This window comes from Symphodus melops (assembly GCF_947650265.1).
Source record: "Symphodus melops genome assembly, chromosome: 16".
NCBI lineage: Eukaryota > Metazoa > Chordata > Actinopteri > Labriformes > Labridae > Symphodus > Symphodus melops.
In genome coordinates this window covers 23588822-23611413 of record NC_136706.1, presented here as the reverse complement: position 1 = coordinate 23611413, position 22592 = coordinate 23588822, and the positions used below count along the sequence as shown (strand labels likewise).

The 22592-nt window shown below is 48.4% G+C and overlaps 1 protein-coding gene across 1 annotated transcript; it reads left to right on the top strand.

Moving 5' to 3' along the window:
* Positions 1–296: 296 nt before the first annotated feature.
* ror2 (receptor tyrosine kinase-like orphan receptor 2) lies at positions 297–22553 on the top strand. Its single transcript, XM_079364738.1, has 8 exons — positions 297–469; positions 9811–10098; positions 10215–10245; positions 16518–16639; positions 16733–17047; positions 17246–17500; positions 19109–19314; positions 19635–22553. Exons 1-8 carry the CDS (start codon positions 331–333, stop codon positions 21090–21092), a joined length of 2814 nt encoding a protein of 937 aa, XP_079220864.1. The 5' UTR covers positions 297–330; the 3' UTR covers positions 21093–22553.
* Positions 22554–22592: the final 39 nt, after the last annotated feature.

The window sequence follows — 22592 nt, the reverse complement described above, 5'->3', positions numbered from 1 at the left end:
GAGTGTTAGAAGTTGAATCTAAATCACTGTTAGAGCCGTTTTGTGTATAAACAGAATCTATGGTGTGCTTTGATGTTCATGCCTGTGCAGCATGCTCAGTTGTCTCTCGCTGCTGATTGGCTGCTGCTCGGCCTGTGTCTGCTTAGTTGTTTCATTTGAATCTGAAGAGTCATGGTCGCACATTTTGTTTTATTTAACTTTGGATTTGTATTAAAAAACAAGAAAGCTTTCAGTAAAGGATTAAAGCGACCGTGAAAATAAGACCGACACACGAACAATCAGAATGTTTTTCTCGCTTGATCTTCAACATGTCATTCGTACTCGATCCTCATGTCGTCCTGTCGTCCAGCTCGCTGTGTCCATGTGTCCTCACCGTCTGCTGTCTTTCTGTCTGCAGCTGATCCAGGTCTGTCGCTGGACTCAGACGCCGTGGCTGAAGCTCAGAGTGGATCTGCACCGACACCCGAAGGTAACTCAAACATACAGCTTCAGTGACGGGCCGTAAGCTCCCCGTCAGCGTCGGCTTGGAACTTCAATACAAGTGTGGAAATATTTAAGAGGGAGCTACATGCAGCGTTTTATTCGATGAACGGCAGCCAGCCTCAGTGACGCTGTTTCCTGACGTCTTGTCATCGCCGTCACGTTGCCAGCTTTGTGCTCATGCAGAAGCCAAACCCAACATCTCTCCCAGAGCACTTCAACAGAAGAAGCTGCTGACTGACGGCACTGACGGATAAACGGCGTTTTACGACAAGAAATACTTTTTGCTGTGTTACATTCAAACAGTTTGCCTAAAACGATCCCTGCAGAGATTTACAGAGTTTCTGTTGCTCTTGTTATCCGTCATGACAAACACAACACTGGGATTTTGATTTTCCGCTCCGGGCCCCGGGCTCCGGGTTCCGGGCTTCCGGGCTCCGGGTTCCGGGCTTCCGGGCGTCTGCTGCCCGAGGCAGACGTTAGCTGTCGTTACTCGACCTGCTCACTCTGCTGTTCTCCTCCGTGTCGGATGGCGTTTCTTTTTTTCCCGGTTTTTTTTGGGCCGTTCTATTCCTCCATCCTGGTGAGAGGACAGTGAGCCACAGGTCAGACTTGAACCTGGACCGCCCACCTGGAGGACGGTCCATGGTGCACGTGCATTAACCATTAAGCTAGCGGCGCCCTAACAACACGCCACAATAATTTGACAGAAAACTCTGTAGCCAAAAACAAGGATGGGATTGATCTGATGAGAGCTCCGAACATTCCCACGAGGGAGCCTTCAGTCCTTACGACCAGGCAGGAAGGCCCGCCCCCTTTCTCACTTGAGCATGCAATACAGCCAATCAGGGATGGCGTCCTGCAGAATCGGAGTTCAGTAAGGGTCAGAAAAAAACCCATTTGTTGATGTTTTGTTCTTCTGCTCTTTGCAGATGTGGCGTCCTGATTGGCGTCCCGTGTTCAGTGCGGCGCCCCCTGCCATCAATCATGTTTTAATCTAATGGAAATCGTCCTCAGAGCTGCAGTTTAATACCAGGGTGTAGTCATGGAAAAGTGCCGTGCGAGGACTGAGCACTCGGCTGTAACGGTTTTCAGGATCAGTTTGAAACACTTTGTTGATGTGAAACAGAAAAGTCAGCGAGGCCCGGCGTGTGATTATTCTTTCTGTCCTGTAATTGTTGTTTTAGGAAGTCTTTCAGGCTCATTGGGACCTTGTGAAGGAGAACATGCAGTCAGGGTCGTCCCAGGGTTCGCTTAGTGTAGAATAGATTATTATGGGAATAACGTTTTATGATTAGCGTTAAGTCTCTGACCTCGCACAGCAGCCAATCGTCAAACAGCATCGACATGAGTCTCTCCTGCAGCGCTGTCGTTTAAAATGCAAAGATAACGTTTTAACGTCAGGATACATTTGATCCTATTAACTCAACTAATCATGTTCAGCAGGTTTCTTTTTGTCCTGTGTGAACTTTGAAGTCTTGGCTCGACTACACTCTTAAACGTCCAATCAGAGAGCTGCTCTCTTCCTGTGTGATCAATCAGCCAATCAGAGAGCTGCTCTCTTCCTGTGTGATCATGAAGGAAACCTGCTGTGTTGAAGCTTCTCTGACAACAATGCAGCAGCCAGTATGTCCTCCTTCTAACTTTAGATTCTGCTCCTGAATGCTCTGGATCTGATTGGACCAGAGAAGGTAGGCGGGGCTTTGAAGGCCGTTTTGGACGCCCCTGGGTTTGCCAGATATGAGAGCAGTTATCAGGTGAACAGGTGTTGCAGCCATGGAAGCGGGCAGTGGAACTGCTTCAGATAGAAGTGATTGTACCCGAGCTAAAAAGCCTCTGCATGTTTCTAATAAGCTCCAGCAGCAGAAAGCTGCTCAAACTAGGATCAATGTTGGAGATGAAACATGGAGAGAGGTTAGAACGCAGAAAGCTTTACAGAGCCATGCAGAGCTGGCTAAACACTGAAGCTACAGTGTCTCTACATGCAGAGCTGGCTAAACACTGAAGCTACAGTGTCCACCACATGCAGAGCTGGCTAAACACTGAAGCTACAGTGTCTCTACATGCAGAGCTGGCTAAACACTGAAGCTACAGTGTCCACCACATGCAGAGCTGGCTAAACACTGAAGCTACAGTGTCCACCACATGCAGAGAGCTGGCTAAACACTGAAGCTACAGTGTCCACCACATGCAGAGCTGGCTAAACACTGAAGCTACAGTGTCCACCACATGCAGAGCTGGCTAAACTGAAGCTACAGTGTCCACCACATGCAGAGCTGGCTAAACACTGAAGCTACAGTGTCCACCACATGCAGAGCTGGCTAAACACTGAAGCTACAGTGTCTCTACATGCAGAGCTGGCTAAACACTGAAGCTACAGTGTCCACCACATGCAGAGCTGGCTAAACACTGAAGCTACAGTGTCCACCACATGCAGAGCTGGCTAAACACTGAAGCTACAGTGTCCACCACATGCAGAGCTGGCTAAACACTGAAGCTACAGTGTCCACCACATGCAGAGCTGTGTGAGAGGAGGGGGCGGAGCCAGCTCTCTGTGATGATTAGACTGCAGTACCCATTTTAAACACTAGAGCTACAGACTAACGTCAGCTATGTTTACATGTGTATTCTAAAACTTGTGTTTACTCCTAATGGAGGTGTTTAAATGAAGCATTTTATTCTAAATATTAGCGGCCCATTTAAACATATTTAATACAAATATCTTGGTGTCTTGCTTGATGACACCCTCTCTTTCAAGCTCCATATTGAGAACCTTGTGAAGAAACTGAAACTTAAATTGGGTTTCTTCTTCCGAAATAAATTTAGTTTCTCTTTTGAGGTGAAACAGCGGCTGGTTACTGCAACTTTTTTATCCATTTTAGATTATGGAGACCTGTTATATATGAATGCCTCAGCAAAATGTCTAAGCAAGATTGATGCTGTATACCATGCTTCTCTTAGATTTGTTACTAATTGTGGAGGCCGGACTCATCATTGTGAACTGTATTCCCGAGTGGGATGGCCTTCTTTGTCCACCAGGAGGCTAAGACACTGGTGCACTTTTATTTACAAGGCCATGCTTGGGCTCCTGCCCTCATACATCTTTGACCTTATTGTACGGAGAAGCATTGATTCTTACAGTTTGCGTTCCAATGATCAGTTGTTGCTGTCTGTTCCATTTGCCCGGACAGAACTGGGAAAAAAGGCTTTCGTCCACTCCGCTCCTTCTACATGGAACATGCTCCAAAAAGACTGGAAAATAACTGATCTGATTTCTTTAAATGCTTTTAAATCCAAGCTGAGAGAATTTGAGACACACTCCTTTACTTGTAATTGTTTTTAAAAATGTTTTATCACTCATTGTCTTTTACAATTTTAATTTCTGTTAATTGTCTGTATGTTGTGAGTCTGACTGTGTAATGTTTGCTGCCTCTTGGCCAGGACTCCCTTGAAAAAGAGGTTTTTAATCTCAATGGGATTTTTCCTGGATAAATAAAGGTTAAAAAAAAAAAAAAAAAAAAAAAAAAATTACAATGATGCTAAAGTGAGACGCTCTTTGAGCCACCGTTAGCTAGTTTAGCCTCTTTGTTGGAATCTGTGGCCCGGTGGCTTCCTGAGATCGATGCGAGAGGTGAAGGTGGGTCAGACAGTAGAAGTGTAGACCAGTACACAGCTGAGCCTTCCCAGTCTGCAGAACATGGACAAACTCTAACTAATGCTAATCCGGCCTGCCATAAGAATCTGCAAACAAATCAGAATCCATAAATCCAAACTCGACCCTGTCGGAGAGATTCTCACACGCTCGCACTTTGAGCTGATGCCCCGCTCAGACTCTGCAGCTGAACAATGTCAAAGGAAAGCAGAAGTCAAGTTCACACGATCTCTGTCACCTGTGTTTGCGGTTTGGGTGTTTAGTAGCGTTTAATTTTCTCACAGCTGCGTGAACTGCTCTGAAGTCCTGTCACACATTGAGTTCAATCTTATTGCGGCTCTTTTTCTCAGAAATACGTTTGATTGAAGAGAATCTTCTTCATGAAGTTTCACTCTGCCCGAACGTCGTTTGCTGTGGTGTGTTTTTTTATTTTTTTAGGGCGCTCGTTTGTCAGACAAACAGGCCGGTTGTCCGAGCGGAGAAGCTGTTGGACTCGAGCCAGAGCTCCAGCTTTGAGAGAAAGCTGCTTTTCATTACCTCTATCTCTGGGGAAAAGGACTAATCAATCAGGCACTCCAGCCTTGATATCTGAGCCATCCCTGCCTCCATAAAGGTCCTCTCCTATTCACAATGTAGGCTGGCTTTTTGAAGGCTGAATCACACAGTGGACGGCTGTAAGTGGGCCAGCCTGCATGCAGGCATGCCGCCTTTATCTCTGCAGGGGTGCATTACACTCTGTGAGGGACTGGTGACGGATAACACTGTTTGAAGTGTTGATTCAGAATACAACAGCCAAAATTGGGCAACAAACATGGATGACTGTGGTGCTTATAAAAGCCAAAACATTCCAGTCTGGACTGGTCTGGACTTTTATCCACATGATTCAGAGTGTTGCACCAAGTTGTAGGAATCTTTGGGGCATTTCCTCCTTTTCTTGTGAAGGACAGCTGAATAGAGAGGAGCTGGAGTGGGTTGATAAAGTCCTCTGATACGAGCCCACAGCTGCTGTGACGACGACACGCTCCAAACACTGAGCCAACCCGCCACCCATCCACCCATTATCTGTACCGCTTCCCCTGTTCGGGGCTGGAGCTGAACCCAGCTGTCATTGGACGAGAGGCGGGGTTACACCCTCGACTGTTCACCAACCAGACAACCAGACACTCTCACATTCACACCTACGGACACTTCAGAGCAGCTAAGCTAACCAGCATGTGTCTGGACTGTGGGAGGAAGCCGGAGAGAACCCACACCATGAACGAGGAAACAGACTCATAGAGAGGCGGGGATTCAAACCAGCAACCTCCTCACTGAGAGGGGACAGAGCTAACCAGCAAATCATCCTGAACCCTTAGCTCCTTATTCCAACCCCTCAGATACTGTTTCTGTAAACACAGCTGACGCTTGTCTTTAAAAGATATCAGTGCATTCATTGAGTCTTTGTGAGTCAGTGTGGCAGCAGGCTGAGCTCAGTTTGTCCTGACGTGCCTTTCCTCATTAAGATCTTGAAGCTGGTCCTTGAGGGTCCTGAGGTGTTCCAGTACATGTGGGATGTGTTATCCTTCCTGTGAACTCTCTGTCCAGCCCGAGGTTATTCCACCAGTTATTGCGACATGCTTGGAAAGTCTTCAGAGGAAGGCACCTAATCAGGAGGAATCCTAATTAGGTGACGGAAAGTTTTTTTCGCTGTTTATTTTGGATGCAAACAACCAACGGCACGAGAAGCACGAGCTCCAAACTCTTGTTTTGGACGCTTTCATCTGTGATTTCATTTTAAATTCCTAAAGATCACAGAGGGTTCAAACACAGGCTGACGGCTTAGCCCGACAGTTAAGCTTCCTCTCCGTCAGGAAGGTTCAGTCCAACACTTGCACGCCTGCTGACGCTGCACACACTCTTCATCTCACACATGAGCCGCTCCTCCAGATACTGCTGAAGGTTTTCTCACGTTAGCCTTTAGCCTGATCCCAGCCTCTTCCAGTTAGCTTCAAACGGCTCTAATGCCTGCTGGAGGTCACAGGCTAAGAAGCTAAGATAAGCTAAGATAAGATATAACTTTATTGATCCCCAATGGGGAAATTCGGGCGTTACAGCAGCAGCAGTACAGAACTAAAAAAAAGTCAAAAACCGAATAAAATAGCAACATAAACATAAATACAATATATACAGAGGATTATAACGGGGTGAACTCAACAGGACAATGAAAAAATAAAATAAATAGTAATAAAGTTCAGTGAATGGCATGTTAAAGTGACCAGTGAAAAAAAACAAAAAACCAAACAAACAGAACCACATCGTCTGCAAAGAGTTGAGTAAATGGTCACGGCTCCATCCTGCCGTTTTTACACATGCAGGCTACACGTGAGGCCGACTGTCCCTGAACTCTTCCTCACACACCTTATCGTGGACTGAAGCCCCGTTTCCACCAAGCGCTCTGCTGCAGTTCGGTTCCCAGTTATCACCATTTCCCCCGTCAGAAGTTGGGAATGGTACCAAAATATGGCCCCCTTCTGTTGGGTTGCCATGGGGACCGTTCTGACCCTAATGGGTCCCTCACTGTGCACCTCTTCTTCTTCTTCTTCTTTGTTGAACTGAATTCATAGCGGGCTACTCTGTGATGTCACACTGTCACACATCTGACTCACACTCCGCTTACCACATAAGGCGAGCAAGGTCAGGGTGTGCCGTAGCGAGGCGATCGAGACGTCGCTCCAGACGCTAAATTCAGACGTCAGTCGAGTCCCATGCGTCGCCGCTCCGTGTTGAATTTCTGTCCTCTAATCAGGCCTGTAAGAACGACTGAAGCCGTTTGATGCCCGGCCCTCACACGCTGATTCACACGCTCAGAGAGCTGCAGGGACGAAGACCTTATAATTAAAGAGCAGCGTGGTGACATCATCACTGGTGTGCAGTCCGCTCTGCTGCGGCCGGGGGCGGAGACGCCGGGCACACGGATCTGTGTTTCCGTTCATAAACTCTTGAGTGCAGATGGTACAAAGAGCCAGGAGACTTGTGAGTGTGTTTATGAACGTCTGTGCACCGCAGCGTCCCTCTTCTTGTCCTTATACAGTCATCCAGGCATTCCTGCGTCAGCTCTGAGGGCAGAAAGCTCCGATCAGCACGTTGACTCTGAACCCGTTGCATCCTATTCCTCCTCAGCAGAGCCCAGAAACTCCCTCTGAAAAGTCAACACGAGCAGTTCTCGTATTTAGCTTGGCTAATTGCACCGTTGTTGTGCGTCTCCTGAGACCCGCTGCAGTAAAGCTTCGAGTATTCACGAGCGAGCTTAATTGAAACTTCAGGCCTCGGGAAACACTCAGCGCCCCGTCACTCTGCAGAGAGGAAAAACAGAGCCCGAGTCATTTTTCATTTCTTGCTCTCTGGTGGCTTGCTAACGTTTTGCCTTTGTCCTTGTTTACCTTTGTTTTGTTTTTTTTCTCTGTCGTTCTCTTTCCATTACCGAAGGCCGTTTATCCAGCTTCATTTCATCTGCTGTCAGCCACACTCACGTCCTGCAGGACCAGAACATGTGGTCTCCAGTCAGCTCTCAGAGGGGGAGCTGAACTGGGGCCGGGGGGGGGGGGGGGGGGGGGGGGGGGGGGTCACACTTTGTTTAAAAACAATAAAGTCTCCATTATTTGAATGTTCATGGAAGTGAAGAAGGATCGACACTTTAAAAGAGAAATCTAGTGAGAGAGAGAGAGAGAGAGAGATTCAGAGTCAGGCACAGAGATTGAATAAATATCGGGTGTAGCCGCAGTGACAGATCGGCTTGTCAACGAACTTTATGAAGACGCCAGTTTTGCATTTTGAGCGGCGCCATGTTGATCTTCTCCTGGAGCGAGGAGACGAGCGGGAGACGAGCTGAGGTTTGGAGTCAGAAAGACTCTGAGAGTCTGGAGTCTCTAAACTCAGCGCTCGTCACGTTGTTGTAACATTCATATCGACTTAATGACACACACACACACACACACACACACACACACACACACACTGCTGATCCCGTCTCGCCTCCATTTAAAAGAACACTTAACAGGAGATGTATTTCGACACTTTCCACTTTCGATCTCTGAGAAAACAAAACACGACAGCTGGCTACAAGAAGCTCCAAACGTCCGCCCGATGGGACGCTTCATGAACGACCGCCACATGTTTGACCGCAGCCCTCCATCATCAGCTGCTCCACACACAGCCTGTTTGCAATGAAGCAAATATTTATTCCATCAGGACAGTCTGCTTCACATAATCCCATTAAGCTCGTCACCTGCAGATAGACGCGCCCTCACTACTTGTTTACGTCTGAGACAAGAAGAGAAACAGGCACATCTGTGTTTTTCACCCTGACGTCTGTGCGCTCACCTTTTCAAGAGAGAGAACGTTTGAAAGTGGCGACAGATTCCTAAACGAGTTGACTCAGGATGAAAGTGTGAGCGAGCGTGCACGCCAGCCGTCACGTAAGGAGAACCGTAAATAGAGTCGGACCTTTAATCTAATGTCACAGTTAACTCGAACCACTCCACGCTCAAGGTCGCTCGTCTGGACTCAATCTCATCCAATCTGCTCAATTTCAATGTTTTGATTTGTCTGAGAGTCGAAGCTGTTTGGGAACAATTAGTGACTAATGTCTCCTCACTTAACCCCTCGTGTACCTGCTGACTCTGCGCTTTAGTTTCTGTACTGACTGAAGGAGCTGCGAGGGCGTTAGATGACCTCAGCTGAAGGTGCTCAGGACTGTTTGTTGTTCATTTGCTCCGTTATTGAACCATTACGTTACGATAAATGAATCCTAACTCCAGTGTGTCCTGTGTGAATGTGTGTGTGAGTCCTGACTGAGGGAGAAGCTGGAGTCCTGCTGGCTGTGTTGTTGTCAGAGCTGTTTACATGGCTCCTCCCCTTGTGTACAAAAGCTGTTTGAGTCAAGAAGAAGAAGAACATACTCACTGATTATCTGATTGGACCAGAGAAGGTAGGCGGGGCTTTGAAGGCCGTTTTGGACGCCCCTGGGTTTGGCAGATATGAGAGCAGCTATCAGGTGAACAGGTGTTGCAGCGATGGAAGCGGGCAGTGGAACTGCTTCAGATAGAAGTGATTGTACCCGAGCTAAAAAGCCTCTGCATGTTTCTAATAAGCTCCAGCAGCAGAAAGCTGCTCAAACTAGGATCCATGTTGGAGATGCTTTTGAAACATGGAGAGAGGTTAGAACGCAGAAAGCTTTACAGACCCATGCAGAGCTGGCTAAACACTGAAGCTACAGTGTCCAACACATGCAGAGCTGGCTAAACACTGAAGCTACAGTGTCCACCACATGCAGAGCTGGCTAAACACTGAAGCTACAGTGTCCACCACATGCAGAGCTGGCTAAACACTGAAGCTACAGTGTCCACCACATGCAGAGCTGGCTAAACGCTGAAGCTACAGTGTCCACCACATGCAGAGCTGGCTAAACACTGAAGCTACAGTGTCTCTACATGCAGAACTGGCTAAACACTGAAGCTACAGTGTCCACCACATGCTGACCTGTGTGAGAGGAGGGGGCGGAGCCAGCCCTCTGTGATGATTAGACTGCAGTATTCATTTTAAACACTAGGGGGCAGAGTGACATACTGCTCCTTTAACCTCGTAGGATGTTTACATGTCTGTTTATCGTTTTCACCTCGGCTGTGTTTTCCGTCCTGCAGGTTACTTTCTGGAGTTCCAGGAACCCGTCAACAACATCACACACTTTCAGGGTCAGACGGCCACGCTGCACTGCAAAGTGACAGGAAACCCCCGCCCGAACATCCGCTGGCTGAAGAACGACGCCCCCGTGGTCCAGGAGCAGGGACGCATCACCATCCGCAAGACCGAGGCCGGGTCCAAGCTGCGGATCCAGGACCTGGACACGACCGACACGGGGTACTACCAGTGTGTCGCCTCCAACTCGCTGAAGCAGATCTCTGCTACCGGCGTGCTGTACGTCAAACTGGGTACGGAGCACTTTTATATTCAACACAGACGGGACACATTTTTGTTTCTGTTTGGATCAGAGAGGAACTTTGTCTGTCATGTGATCAAGTCTTGATGTGTGTGTTTGGATCCACAGGTCAGATGCCCACACACAGCCCGGACGAATCGTGAGTAAAGCCTTCCCTCATGCTAACATGTTCGTCAGCGTGTCTGAATCAATGGCCGACTTGAATGTGTGACCAATCACAAGCAGCTTCACTTTCGGATGAGTCTGTGTTTTATTTTGAAGGGCAGAACGCCTGACTCTGCCGTTCAGGATTTTCTTCTGTTAAAGTTTAAATCACAGCTGGAGTTTACTGATCAGCTGACCACCTGTTAGACCAGCTAAATGTTTTCAAGGTGAGGACGGATTCAGACGTTGGAATTCAGGAAGTGACTGCAGTTAATGAATATCCTCGGAGGTGTTGAAGTGTTAATGCGTGTTTGTGGTGTTGGAGGTGTTTGCCCAAAGCTAATGTGAACATGCTAAGACCTGCAGAGAGCTACAAGTCATAGCTGCTCTGAGTTATTAGGAACGGCTCAGACCTTCATCGTTCAGGACGCTCTCGCTCGCTCGCTCGCTCGCTCGCTCTCTCTCTCTCTCTCTCTCTGTGGGTTTGAGTCATGAGGACTCAGAGTTCAGAGCAGACGAGAGGAGCAGCAGTCGTGGTTTAGGAAAGAATGCTGAATCATGTCGTCGTTCCTCGGTGACTCCTTCAGGGAGATTATCTCATCAGCCGACAGAGCGACTCCTCCGGCCTCCGTCATCTGCGGCCGGGTTCGAGAGGAGGCCTTCAGTTCGGTGTGAGACGTTTATCTGAGGTACCAGAGGCGGTTTAAAACGCCACAGGGACGTCACCGATTGGCTCCTGAAGAGGCGTGATGAAGCTCACCTGTACTGTGGCCTACCTGGATCCCATCGTGTCCTCGAGTCGACGCTGAGGTGGAAGAGAGGAGGAACACCTCAGCGTGTTGTTTGTTTGTTTGTTTGGTCTTTAACCCTTCGCTCTCTGGAGACGGATCGCTCCCATGCTGGTTACGTCGACGCAGTTAGAGCTCAGAGAGCGTCTGTTTAAAAACAATGACATGTTGAGGAAACAGTCTGCAGTCTGCTCCTCATCACACACACACACACACACACACACACACACACACACACACACACACACACACACACACACACACACACACACACACACACAACCTCTCTAACATAACAGAACTGCAGACCAACATAAATCACCGTCTCTTTGTAATCATAGTCTCACACACAGAAACACAAAGACACACACACACACACACACACACACAGAAACACAAACACACACACACACAGAAACACACAGAAACACACACACACACACACACAGATCTGTAAATGTAAGAATCTTAAAAAAGGAGTTTATCGTTGTTTCTGTTTATCTTACAAACACTTGAACTCGACATTTAAAGGAACAGCGCGACAGCTCGACAATAACCAGAAACATCTTCATCCCTCCGACAGACAGCCAATCACGTGTCGCCGCACTAACGTACAGTCAGTCATGTTGTGTGACGCCACGAGTCACGTTCACCGTCCTGCTCGTCTCGCCTCCGAGTGACTCCACATCACGTCGCGCGGCGTCGACGCAAAGAAGCCGCTGATGTCGTCATGGCGACGGCCTGCTGAGCTGGCAGTGAGCCGCAGAGACGACACAGAAGGAGTCGGCACAGATTCTATCACACACATTCCTGACGTGACTCCAGCTTCACCTCTCCGTTTAACGGCGTCAGCCGACGACTCTGCTGGTTTGTGGTCGATTTTATCTCAGCGACTGAAACACACACCGCCGTCTTTTCCACGAGGCAGAAACAAGAAGGACTCGAACCTGATTCCTCCAAGTCAAACCACAGCGATCTCTTCTTTATTAGTTTGAAATAAGACCGAGGAGTCAAAGGGTCCAGAAGTGCTTCTTTCAAATCTGATTCATGCAGACGGGATTTATTGTCCGTTTTTCCTCCCACACGAGCGGCTCGATCAGATAACTGCTTCATACATCTGATCGTCAGTAATCCAACATGAAAAGACCAGAGCAGCAGAGGTGATTTCAGTGTGTGTGTGTGTGTGTGTGTGTGTGTGTGTGTGTCCCTGCTTTTAGCTCAGCCTGTTTGTTTTGTGGATTAGGACTCGAGTCGGGCTGGGAGACTAAGTCCAGCACAAACATGACACCAGCGTGACCTGAGCACGGAGCGAGTCCGAAAACACGCTCAGATCAGAGAGTTTAAACCGACACAACTTCCTGTACAGACCGACACGGAGCCCGGAGGTCAACGCAAAGATCAACACGTCTGCAGGCGGAGGAGGAGGAGGAAGAGGAGGAGGAGGAGGAGAGGCTGTTTGCAAAGCTGCTGCTCAAGGCGGTTTTATTACACGTTTTATTCTGTTTGTCAGAGGCGAGACGGAAAACAGAGACGAAGCTGCAGACCCCTCGATACGACGCTCTCATGAGAGGTGGCGTGCAGACAGTCTGTAGAGACGGTAGAGGTGGCGTGCAGACAGTCTGTAGAGGTGGCGTGCAGACAGTCTGTAGAGGTGGCGTGCAGACAGTCTGTAGAGGTGGCGTGCAGACAGTCTGTAGAGGTGGCGTGCAGACAGTCTGTAGAGGTGGCGTGCAGACAGTCTGTAGAGGTGGCGTGCAGACAGTCTGTAGAGGTGGCGTGCAGACAGTCTGTAGAGGTGGCGTGCAGACAGTCTGTAGAGGTGGCGTGCAGACAGTCTGTAGAGGTGGCGTGCAGACAGTCTGTAGAGACGGTAGAGGTGGCGTGCAGACAGTCTGTAGAGGTGGCGTGCAGACAGTCTGTAGAGACGGTAGAGGTGGCGTGCAGACAGTCTGTAGAGACGGTAGAGGTGGCGTGCAGACAGTCTGTAGAGGTGGCGTGCAGACAGTCTGTAGAGGTGGCGTGCAGACAGTCTGTAGAGGTTGGCGTGCAGACAGTCTGTAGAGGTGGCGTGCAGACAGTCTGTAGAGGTGGCGTGCAGACAGTCTGTAAAGGTGGCGTGCAGACAGTCTGTAGAGGTGGCGTGCAGACAGTCTGTAGAGGTGGCGTGTAGACAGTCTGTAGAGGTGGCGTGCAGACAGTCTGTAGAGGTGGCGTGCAGACAGTCTGTAGAGGTGGCGTGCAGACAGTCTGTAGAGGTGGCGTGCAGACAGTCTGTAGAGGTGGCGTGCAGACAGTCTGTAGAGACGGTAGAGGTGGCGTGCAGACAGTCTGTAGAGGTGGCGTGCAGACAGTCTGTAGAGACGGTAGAGGTGGCGTGCAGACAGTCTGTAGAGGTGGCGTGCAGACAGTCTGTAGAGGTGGCGTGCAGACAGTCTGTAGAGATGGCGTGCAGACAGTCTGTAGAGGTGGCGTGCAGACAGTCTGTAAAGGTGGCGTGCAGACAGTCTGTAGAGGTGGCGTGCAGACAGTCTGTAGAGATGGCGTGCAGACAGTCTGTAGAGGTGGCGTGCAGACAGTCTGTAGAGATGGCGTGCAGACAGTCTGTAGAGATGGCGTGCAGACAGTCTGTAGAGGTGGCGTGCAGACAGTCTGTAAAGGTGGCGTGCAGACAGTCTGTAGAGGTGGCGTGCAGACAGTCTGTAGAGATGGCGTGCAGACAGTCTGTAGAGGTGGCGTGCAGACAGTCTGTAGAGATGGCGTGCAGACAGTCTGTAGAGGTGGCGTGCAGACAGTCTGTAGAGATGGCGTGCAGACAGTCTGTAGAGATGGCGTGCAGACAGTCTGTAGAGGTGGCGTGCAGACTTCTCCTTTGTTCGATGTTTTTATGGAGAGTTTGTTTTGCTCGTTTTCAGACTCAGTTCGCTGAGTGGTCTGTCCCGATCCTCGCACACAGACGCAGCTGATAGACAGACGTGCAGTTGTTGGGGGGACGGCGTGGGGGGACGGCGTGGAGGTCCAGGAGGAGGCAGGACTGCACACAGCACAATGCCCGGTTTTATTTCAGGCCTTATAAACGGGGTCAGGTTGTGCAGCGGGCCTCATGAACGTCAGGCTCTGCACAGGAAGTCGTTTTCTGCCGCCTGTCATCACACTTTACAATCACCCCCTCTGTGTGTGTGTGTGTGTGTGTGTGTGTGTGTGTGTGTGTGTGTGTGTGTGTGTGTGTGTGTGTGTGTGTGTGTGTGTGTGTGTGTGTGTGTGTGTGTGTGTGTGTGTGTGTGTGTGTGTGTGTGTGTGTGTGTGTGAGAGCAGAGCCGACATTGATTCATTTACGGACTCGCTGTTGTCGTCTACCTGAGGCTGTCGGCTGATTCAGTGTCAATAAACTCTCTCTACAGATGGTGCTGCGTGTTCAGGCTGACTGGACACACAGCCCGTCTGTCTCCGGTACAGAAACACGTCGTTTAGGAACTGTGAGAAAAAACCCAGTGAGAGCGAGAGGTTCCTCAAACTCCCCACCTCAAAATTCATTTGTTTCTGTCGCTGGTTTTTAGCTCGTCGGCGGAGCAGAGTCCATCGTCCTGTCGACGTACTGATCGTACTGATCGAAGGTTCAAGTCCAGAGCCTTTGATCATTTCCTGTCTCCGTATCAGCTGTTCTACCAATTAAGGCAAAAAAATGTCAAAACAATAATAAAATGAATTTGAGGCCACAAAATATCGGTTTCAGGTTCTGAGCTGTAGACGATGAAATTCTCAGAGTCACATTCCTCCAGAAGTGTTGGGATGTTTTCCTGATCTGCTTCAGACAGACGTGTCTCTCTAACAGCAGGCTAGCTCACGCTAACTAGCAGCTGACTGCAGATACTTTGAATCGAGAAACACAAACAAACGAGTGTGCGAACTATTCTGCTGTCCCGGGATAAGCTCCGCCCCCTCTCCTCTGTGAAGGACGGGTCCTCACTCCTCAGCCGGGTGTTTTGCCTCTAAGGGTTAAACTCTGAAGGAAAACCAGAAATCAGGCTGCTAATGACTTTTCCATGACATAATGTTTTACAATCCTTGTGTGTTTGTGTGTGTGTGTGTGTGTGTGTGTGTGTGTGTGTGTGTGTGTGTGTGTGTGTGTGTGTGTGTGTGTGTGTGTGAGTGTGAGTGTGTGTGTGTGTGTGTGTGTGTGTGTGAGGACAGATTTGACGAGCTGCAGACATGACCGATTTAAACAACAGAGGAGCAATCTAAACACTGAGCTTTTCCATCCTATTAAAGCTGCTTCCCTTTCTCATATTGCCTCCCCGTGAGCGTCCGTGTTAATGTCTTTACTGGCTGAGATGAAGATTTAAAGAGTCTTCACACATGACTGGAAGGCCGCGTTTATGGAAAACTCTGGAAGAATATATTGGAGCGGTTCCTCTTCATTTTGAAGGGAACATTTGTTGTGTTTTCCTTTCTTGGTTAACGCCGACTGACAGCCTGTCTTAATCTGCGTCTCCTTACTTAAAGCTCACATGTGTCTCTAGTCTGTCTAAAATGTGTGCTCAAACAGGCCGTTTGGAGATGTTCCCTTCATGACATCACAAAGGGCAGTAGCCCCTCCCCCAGGTGGGTGACACTCCCACAGCTAGGTGTTTGTTCTGCCCTCCGAGTCTGCCTTCTCACAGTAAACAATAGGACATGGAGCCAGAAAGCAGCGAGTACACCCGAGCCCTTCCAGAGAGGGGGCGTGGTCAGACACAGCTCATTTACATATTTAAAGCTACAGACACAGAAACAGCCTGTTCTGAGCAGGGCTGAAATAGAGGGGTTTATAGACATGATCAAATACAGGATCAGAGTGGATTTACAACAACACACTTCACACACATGATGAAGAGGAGCGAGGACACTGATTTCACCTGAAGAAGAGGAGGAGGTCATGTGACCTTTATTATATCAAAACCACCATCTTATATTTCTGCTGGTCTGTATCAACACTGTTTTAGGGACCACAGGGTCTGGGACACTACATCGCACAATAACTGAAATGAACTTGACTTATGGACACACACACACACACACACACACACACACACACACACACACACACAGGGACCTGCAACAGCCTTAACATATTCATTTGCCTGATGTTTTTATTACTCCCTGCTTGCTCTGCTGTCTTTGTCTCTGCTGTGCATTGTGCATCATGTCTCCTCTCTCCTACATACTATGGCCCTTGCCTTGTCCCTCACTCGTCTTGTATTGTTCTGCATCACCTATAAAAAAAAATACAAATAAAAAAATCATGAGTGTTTTAGAGACCAAGCCTTAAACAGCCATTCCTCCTTTAAGGCTCTATTTTTACCCTGTTGCATCAGCTTTAATCCTCGCTGTGCAAAAAAAGTGTTTTTTCTGATTGATTAACTCTTTGTTGTTGTTTAGGAAGTTTTTTTGGGGGATGTTTTTTTGGTTCAGTTCTTAAAGCCGCCTCTGTTTCCCTTCACAGGTCACGTGACAGAGGTTTCTGTCAACCGTACCGAGGCATCGCCTGTGCTCGCTTCATCGGAAACCAGAGCATCTATGTGGAGTCTCTGCAGATGCAGGGCGAGAGTGAGAACCGCATCACAGGTGAGAGCATACACGGGTTCACTGTCAATAATCCGATGACTGTTATGCACTTAAATATCTGAAGTTATATTCATGTGTCTGTCTCCCTCTTAGCTGCCTTCACCATGATCGGCACCTCCACCCAACTGTCGGATCAGTGCTCCCGCTTCGCCATCCCGTCCTTCTGCTACTACGTCTTCCCTCTGTGCGAAGAAGGCGCCCGGGGCCCACGCAAGCGGCAGCTGTGCAGGGACGAGTGCGAGGCCCTGGAGAACGACCTGTGCCACGCCGAGTACACCATCGCCCGATCCAACCCCATGATCCTCATGCAGCTGGAGCTGCCCAAATGCCACCTGCTGCCGAGACCCGGAACCAGCGACGCTGCTTCCTGTATGAGGATCGGAGTGCCGCAGGACAAACTCGGACCATGTAGGTTGATCAAGTGCAACGCTGTCATGTTCGAGGGTTTATGATTTGTGCGAGACGCTCCCTGTAGGACGCGAGTCGAGGGGACGTCGGGAGATGAGACACGTTACCTTTAGTTTGACACATTCACAGAACCAACAAGAGCAGACGAGATCATATTGGTGTCAGAACATCCTCACTGAGTCGCCGTGTGCTCCACAGATTCGCCCTCAGATCACAGCTGTTACAACGGGAGCGGCGCCGACTACAGAGGAACAGTCAGCGTCACCAGGTCGGGTCATCACTGCCAGCCGTGGAGCTCTCAGTACCCGCACAGTCACCACATGACCAAGGACCAGCCCGAGCTGTGGGGGAGTCACAACTTCTGCCGTAACCCCGGGGGCCAGATGGAGGCCCCCTGGTGCTTCACCCTGGACCCCCACGTCAGGGTGGACCTGTGTGACATCCAGCCATGCCGTGAGTGTCTCGTCATCCTGTCTTTACGATACTCTGAGTTAATAAGCATGTACTGATCTCTATGACCACATGTCCCACAACTGAGATTAAATAACTACCAACCGTCCGTCCCTGAAAAGAAGGTTGGGCTGGTTTAATGTGCTCGAGCTGTCTCACAGCCATGTGCTGTGCTTTTCCCCGCCTCACAAAGACAGCTGACAGGCGATTTGTTTCTACAGTTTGACCTTCAATAGAAACAAATGATAGCTACCTTTACAACTTCTCCGCTGACATACAGTGTGAACTGAAGGGTCTCATTACCCCTGTAGGTCCACACGACCACAGGAGGCTGCTGAGCTTTTGTCATCACACACGAACCAGCAGCGTCTAGTGTTACTGCTCAGCTGTCATGTTACGTGAAAAAATTACCTGAGTGAACAACAGAGATGTGCTCAGGAGATTTATATCTTTGTCAGTGGCTGAATGCGTGAGAGAGACTTTGGGATGATGAGACAGAAAGAGAGCTGAAACTGGAGTGTTGGTAGCCGCACATGTGGTTTGTTGTGCAGGACTGCCCTGTGATTAATCTTTCAGCTCTGGAAGAAGAAGGATGTGATCTACACGCTGTAAAGTCTGAAATGTCTTCAGATGTCTGTCCGTCCTGGAGGTTTTTGAAGTGCTGTAAAAGCTGTTGGCAGTCCGAACGTATCCTTCGTGTCGGAGTTTATTTGAAGGATGGACCACAGAGTCCAGTCAAACCGCAGGCTGGGATTCCAACAAACACTTCAGGGACATTTTGAAGGTCAACGTAAAACTTCCCTTCTGGAATTCAAAAACTTTTCCTCTCTCTGTGGGCTCACAAACTGAGCTCCCGATAGAAGGTGCTGCTGATATCTTTCAAGGCCCTCCTCTGAACTGCCAGAGTGCTTCGGCTCCCGTCCAGTTCCCCCTTCTTGGCCCTGACCCTGCGCCTGGTCTGCTGCCATGTAGATTTGGCTGTCCTGTTTCTATCAGGGTCGGGAGCTTTTGGTTAAAAAGCCATCCAGACCTCGAACTCTTAGAAAGACATGGATGTTGCTACTTGGTTTAAAGTTTAAATCTACACCAGAGCATTTACCATAGATGTGTGTGTAGCCTAATGGAAAAGTCAACGTACACAGAATGACCTGCACTTCCTCAAACATTTAACTGCAAGCTTGGTGATTTGACCTCTGGGTAGATTTGTATTTTCTGCATTTACAACATTCATTTTAAAATTCTGCAGGAGAAAACTGGCAATGTAGCAAGCATAGAAGTCGGACTGCTAACTAGCGTTTGTAGACCGAGTACTGCAGAGCTACGCAGACACCAACACACCAAGTATACAGTGTTCACAACAGGGTTAGCAACTACAGAAGGCAAGGGAGGAGTCAGGATACACCTTACTTACAGATACCATTAAGTTTAGCAGATAATTTGTCCAACCCATCGCTCCTTTCAAGTTCCACTACCTTTGAAAGCTCTGTGCCCCCAAAGAACAAGAAAGTGAAGGACAAACGACCATACCTGTTTGTTGGCTCTGTAAATAACGGCCCAGTCTTAATTCCCTGCTATCTCTCTCTCTCTCTCTCTCTCTCTCTCTCTCTCTAGAGCCTCCAGACAACCCCAGGAAGGAGATCCTGTTCATTCTGATCCCTGCGATTGCGATCCCGCTGGTCATTGCCTGCCTCTTCTTCCTGGTTTGCATGTGCCGCAATAAACAAAAGGAATCGATAGACTCGCCGCCTCGCTGCCAGCTCAGCGGATCAGCCAATCAGGACATGGAGCTGTCACAGCTCAGTCAACAGAAGCACCAGGTAATGACCATAGGCTTTAATGGGGAGGAGTTTACATCTTTGTTTTTTCTCTTTGACCATTAATATTCAAGGATTTATCTCACCATATAGATTGTACAGCAGCAACTAGCAATGTTATCAGTGTATCTGTGGTCCCAGGGTAGGTTGGCAACAATGGAGATTTGGTTTCAATCTGAATATCTTTAAATAAAACAGAAAGTGGCCTCTGTTCACCTGATTTAAGAACTGTTGCACAACAGTGCTTAAGTTAAACATTGGGTTTTATTGTTGGCCATACACTTTGATGACATTGTTTTTTCTTTATTGCTTCGTGCCTGCAGGCCAAGCTGCGGGAGATTAACATGTCCGCTGTGAGGTTTATGGAGGAGCTGGGCGAGGACCGGTTTGGCAAGGTTTATAAGGGCCACCTGTACAGCACCGCACCTGGAGAGCAGGGCCAGGTGGTAGCCATCAAAACATTAAAGGACAAAGTCGACTCCACTCTCTGTGAGGAATTCCGACATGAAGCCATGGTCCGCTTTCACCTGCAGCACCAGAATGTTGTTTGTCTGCTGGGTATGGTCACCAAAGAGCATCCGATGAGCATGATATTCACCTACTCCAGCCTCGGAGACTTGCACGAGTATCTGGTGATGCGCTCCCCGAACTCAGACGTCGGCAGCTCGGATGATGACAAGACCGTTAAATCCACACTGGAGCAGGCTGATTTCCTTCATGTTATCACCCAGATTGCAGCAGGGATGGAGTACCTCTCCGGCCAGCAGGTTGTCCACAAAGATCTCGCTGCCAGAAACATTTTGGTCTCTGACAAACTCAGCATCAAGATCCTTGATCTGGGATTGTTCAGGGACGTCTACTCCGCAGATTACTACAACCTCATGGGAACAAGTCCTTTCCCGATTCGCTGGATGTCTCCAGAAGCGATCATGTACGGAAAATTCTCCACGGACTCAGACATCTGGTCTTATGGGGTCCTCCTGTGGGAGACTTTCAGCTATGGTCTGCAGCCATACTGTGGACACTCCAACCAGGATGTGATCGAGATGGTGCAAAGCCACCAGTTGCTGTCTTCTCCAGATGACTGCCCAGCCTGGATTTACACTCTCATGCTCGAGTGTTGGAGTGAGTTCCCGGCGAGAAGACCTCGCTTCAAGGACATCCACACTCGTCTGCGCTCCTGGGAGAGTCTGTCAAACTACAACAGCTCTGCTCAGACTTCTGGCACCAGCAACACCACCCAGACCAGCTCTCTGAGTACCAGTCCTGTTAGCAACATCAGCATGAGCACAGCCAACGCATCGCGCTACACAAGTCCTAAAAAGACGTCACCATTCCACCAGCCCCAGTTCATGCCCATGAAGGGGCAAATGCATCGCTCAATGGTGCCTCCACAGCTTTACATCCCTGTGAACGGGTATCACCCCATGCCAGCCTACCCATACCTGCAGAACTTTTACCCCATGCAAATACCCATGCCAATGCCCCAGCAGCAGATGCACCACCAACCACAGATGGTTCCTAAAGCTGGTTCTCACCACAGTGGCAGTGGATCCACATCTACAGGGTATGTCACCACTGCCCCTTCCAATACTTCAGCCACAGAGCGAGCAGCTTTGCTAAATGAGGACTCCAAGACCAATGACGAGGACTTGGCGAACAGGACGTCCCCAGAAGATTTAGACCAAAACAAGGACTCATCAGTGCCTGAGACAGAGCTGCTAGGTGACAATGATTCTCCACCGACGTACGAACTGGCGATCCATCTGTCAGAGACATAAATGGGGTGACTGAAGAATCGTATGAACTAATCTGTGACCTGTGCTTGCCAAAACTTGATACGTCGCGCCAAGTGAAGTAAGCAAAAGTACAGAACAGTGACTGAATGTTTTTGTACAAGTTTTATTTTATTGTACTGACCCATTTGAATGTCAAGTGTGTCTCACGTATGTACCTCTCGAACTCCTGTGCCAACCAATAAGCAAAAGTTCTCACACAACCCTCTGTAGACATTTCAGTGGTTGCCATTTAGAAGACTTTGCGTTCTTGACGTTGCTGTGCAACGCAAACATGTCCTTCTGAAGTTGCCTTTTCTTGATCGACGTTGTGCCCATTGATGCACACAGCGCCAAGAGCCGTTCCTCCAAGGGCCTTAATTTGACAGGCCACGAGGTCAGGATTGATGCCCCCAACACCCAACCTCAAAACCCTGGACTCACACATTGGTGTTTTGGGAAATGCACAAGAACTGCGACCAGAACCCAGAACAGAACTCAGGTTTCAGTGGTGTTGGTGTTTAGCTCGGTCTGAAACAGAGAGGCTTGGTGACAGTCATAACCCACATATTAAGTAGGGTGTTGTTTGTAAAGACAGTGCAGCTTATATACTTAAAGAACAGCATAGTGCGATTAGCAATTGTGCAAAACAGTGTCTGAATGTTTATGTTAGTTTCTTAGTTGGAGCATTTGATTGTATTCTTGTGTTTGTACTTCTCAAACTCTTCTGTTGCTGAAGGAGCAAAACTAACTTCTTATTCTGTTACCAATAAGAAGAATTTCTTTCCTTTCTTCACTTTTTCAACACTAGAGATTTTCTAATCCACGACATCCTCCGAACGTGCCTTTTTTTTTTTTTAATACAACTTTTGAATTCACCAATGCACATTACGTCATGAGCCACTTTTTCCCCTGCCATACTCAGGCCATTCACTGGTCCAAATTGTGCCACCCACCCCGTCAACTTCTGTTTATTTGTTTTCCATACCACAACTTTGCTCCTAGCACACGTCCTCCAGTTAGGTTGGAAGAGTGCTTTTCTTATTCGCAATTTGTGCAAAGATCATTGTAAGATGTTTTTGAGGAAATATTTTTATTGATTGTAAAAGCATCAAACATAACAGCGATTGCTTGATGGATAGAATATTGTACAATCCATGACAGAAAAGGTCAACGGTTTCAAATGTTCATCACATATTCTACTCACTGAGATGTATTTTGGACATATTTCCTAACATCCACTTTGACAACCAAGTTGTACAGATTTGTAATTTATGTACTTTGGTTTACACGTTTTTTATTTGTTTGTAACTCCTCGTTTGTTAACGCAGAGGTTTGCTCACCGAATAATGTCCACGTAAAGTCATATGAATAAAATGGGGGATTTCCCCGCCGAAAGAAAAAGAAATTATGTTCCATCACTTGTTCTTTGTCATCATATTTTATTAAATGTTTAGTGTGCAGTCATTTTACATCAGGCATAAAAAATTTACTTTGCAGTGTAGA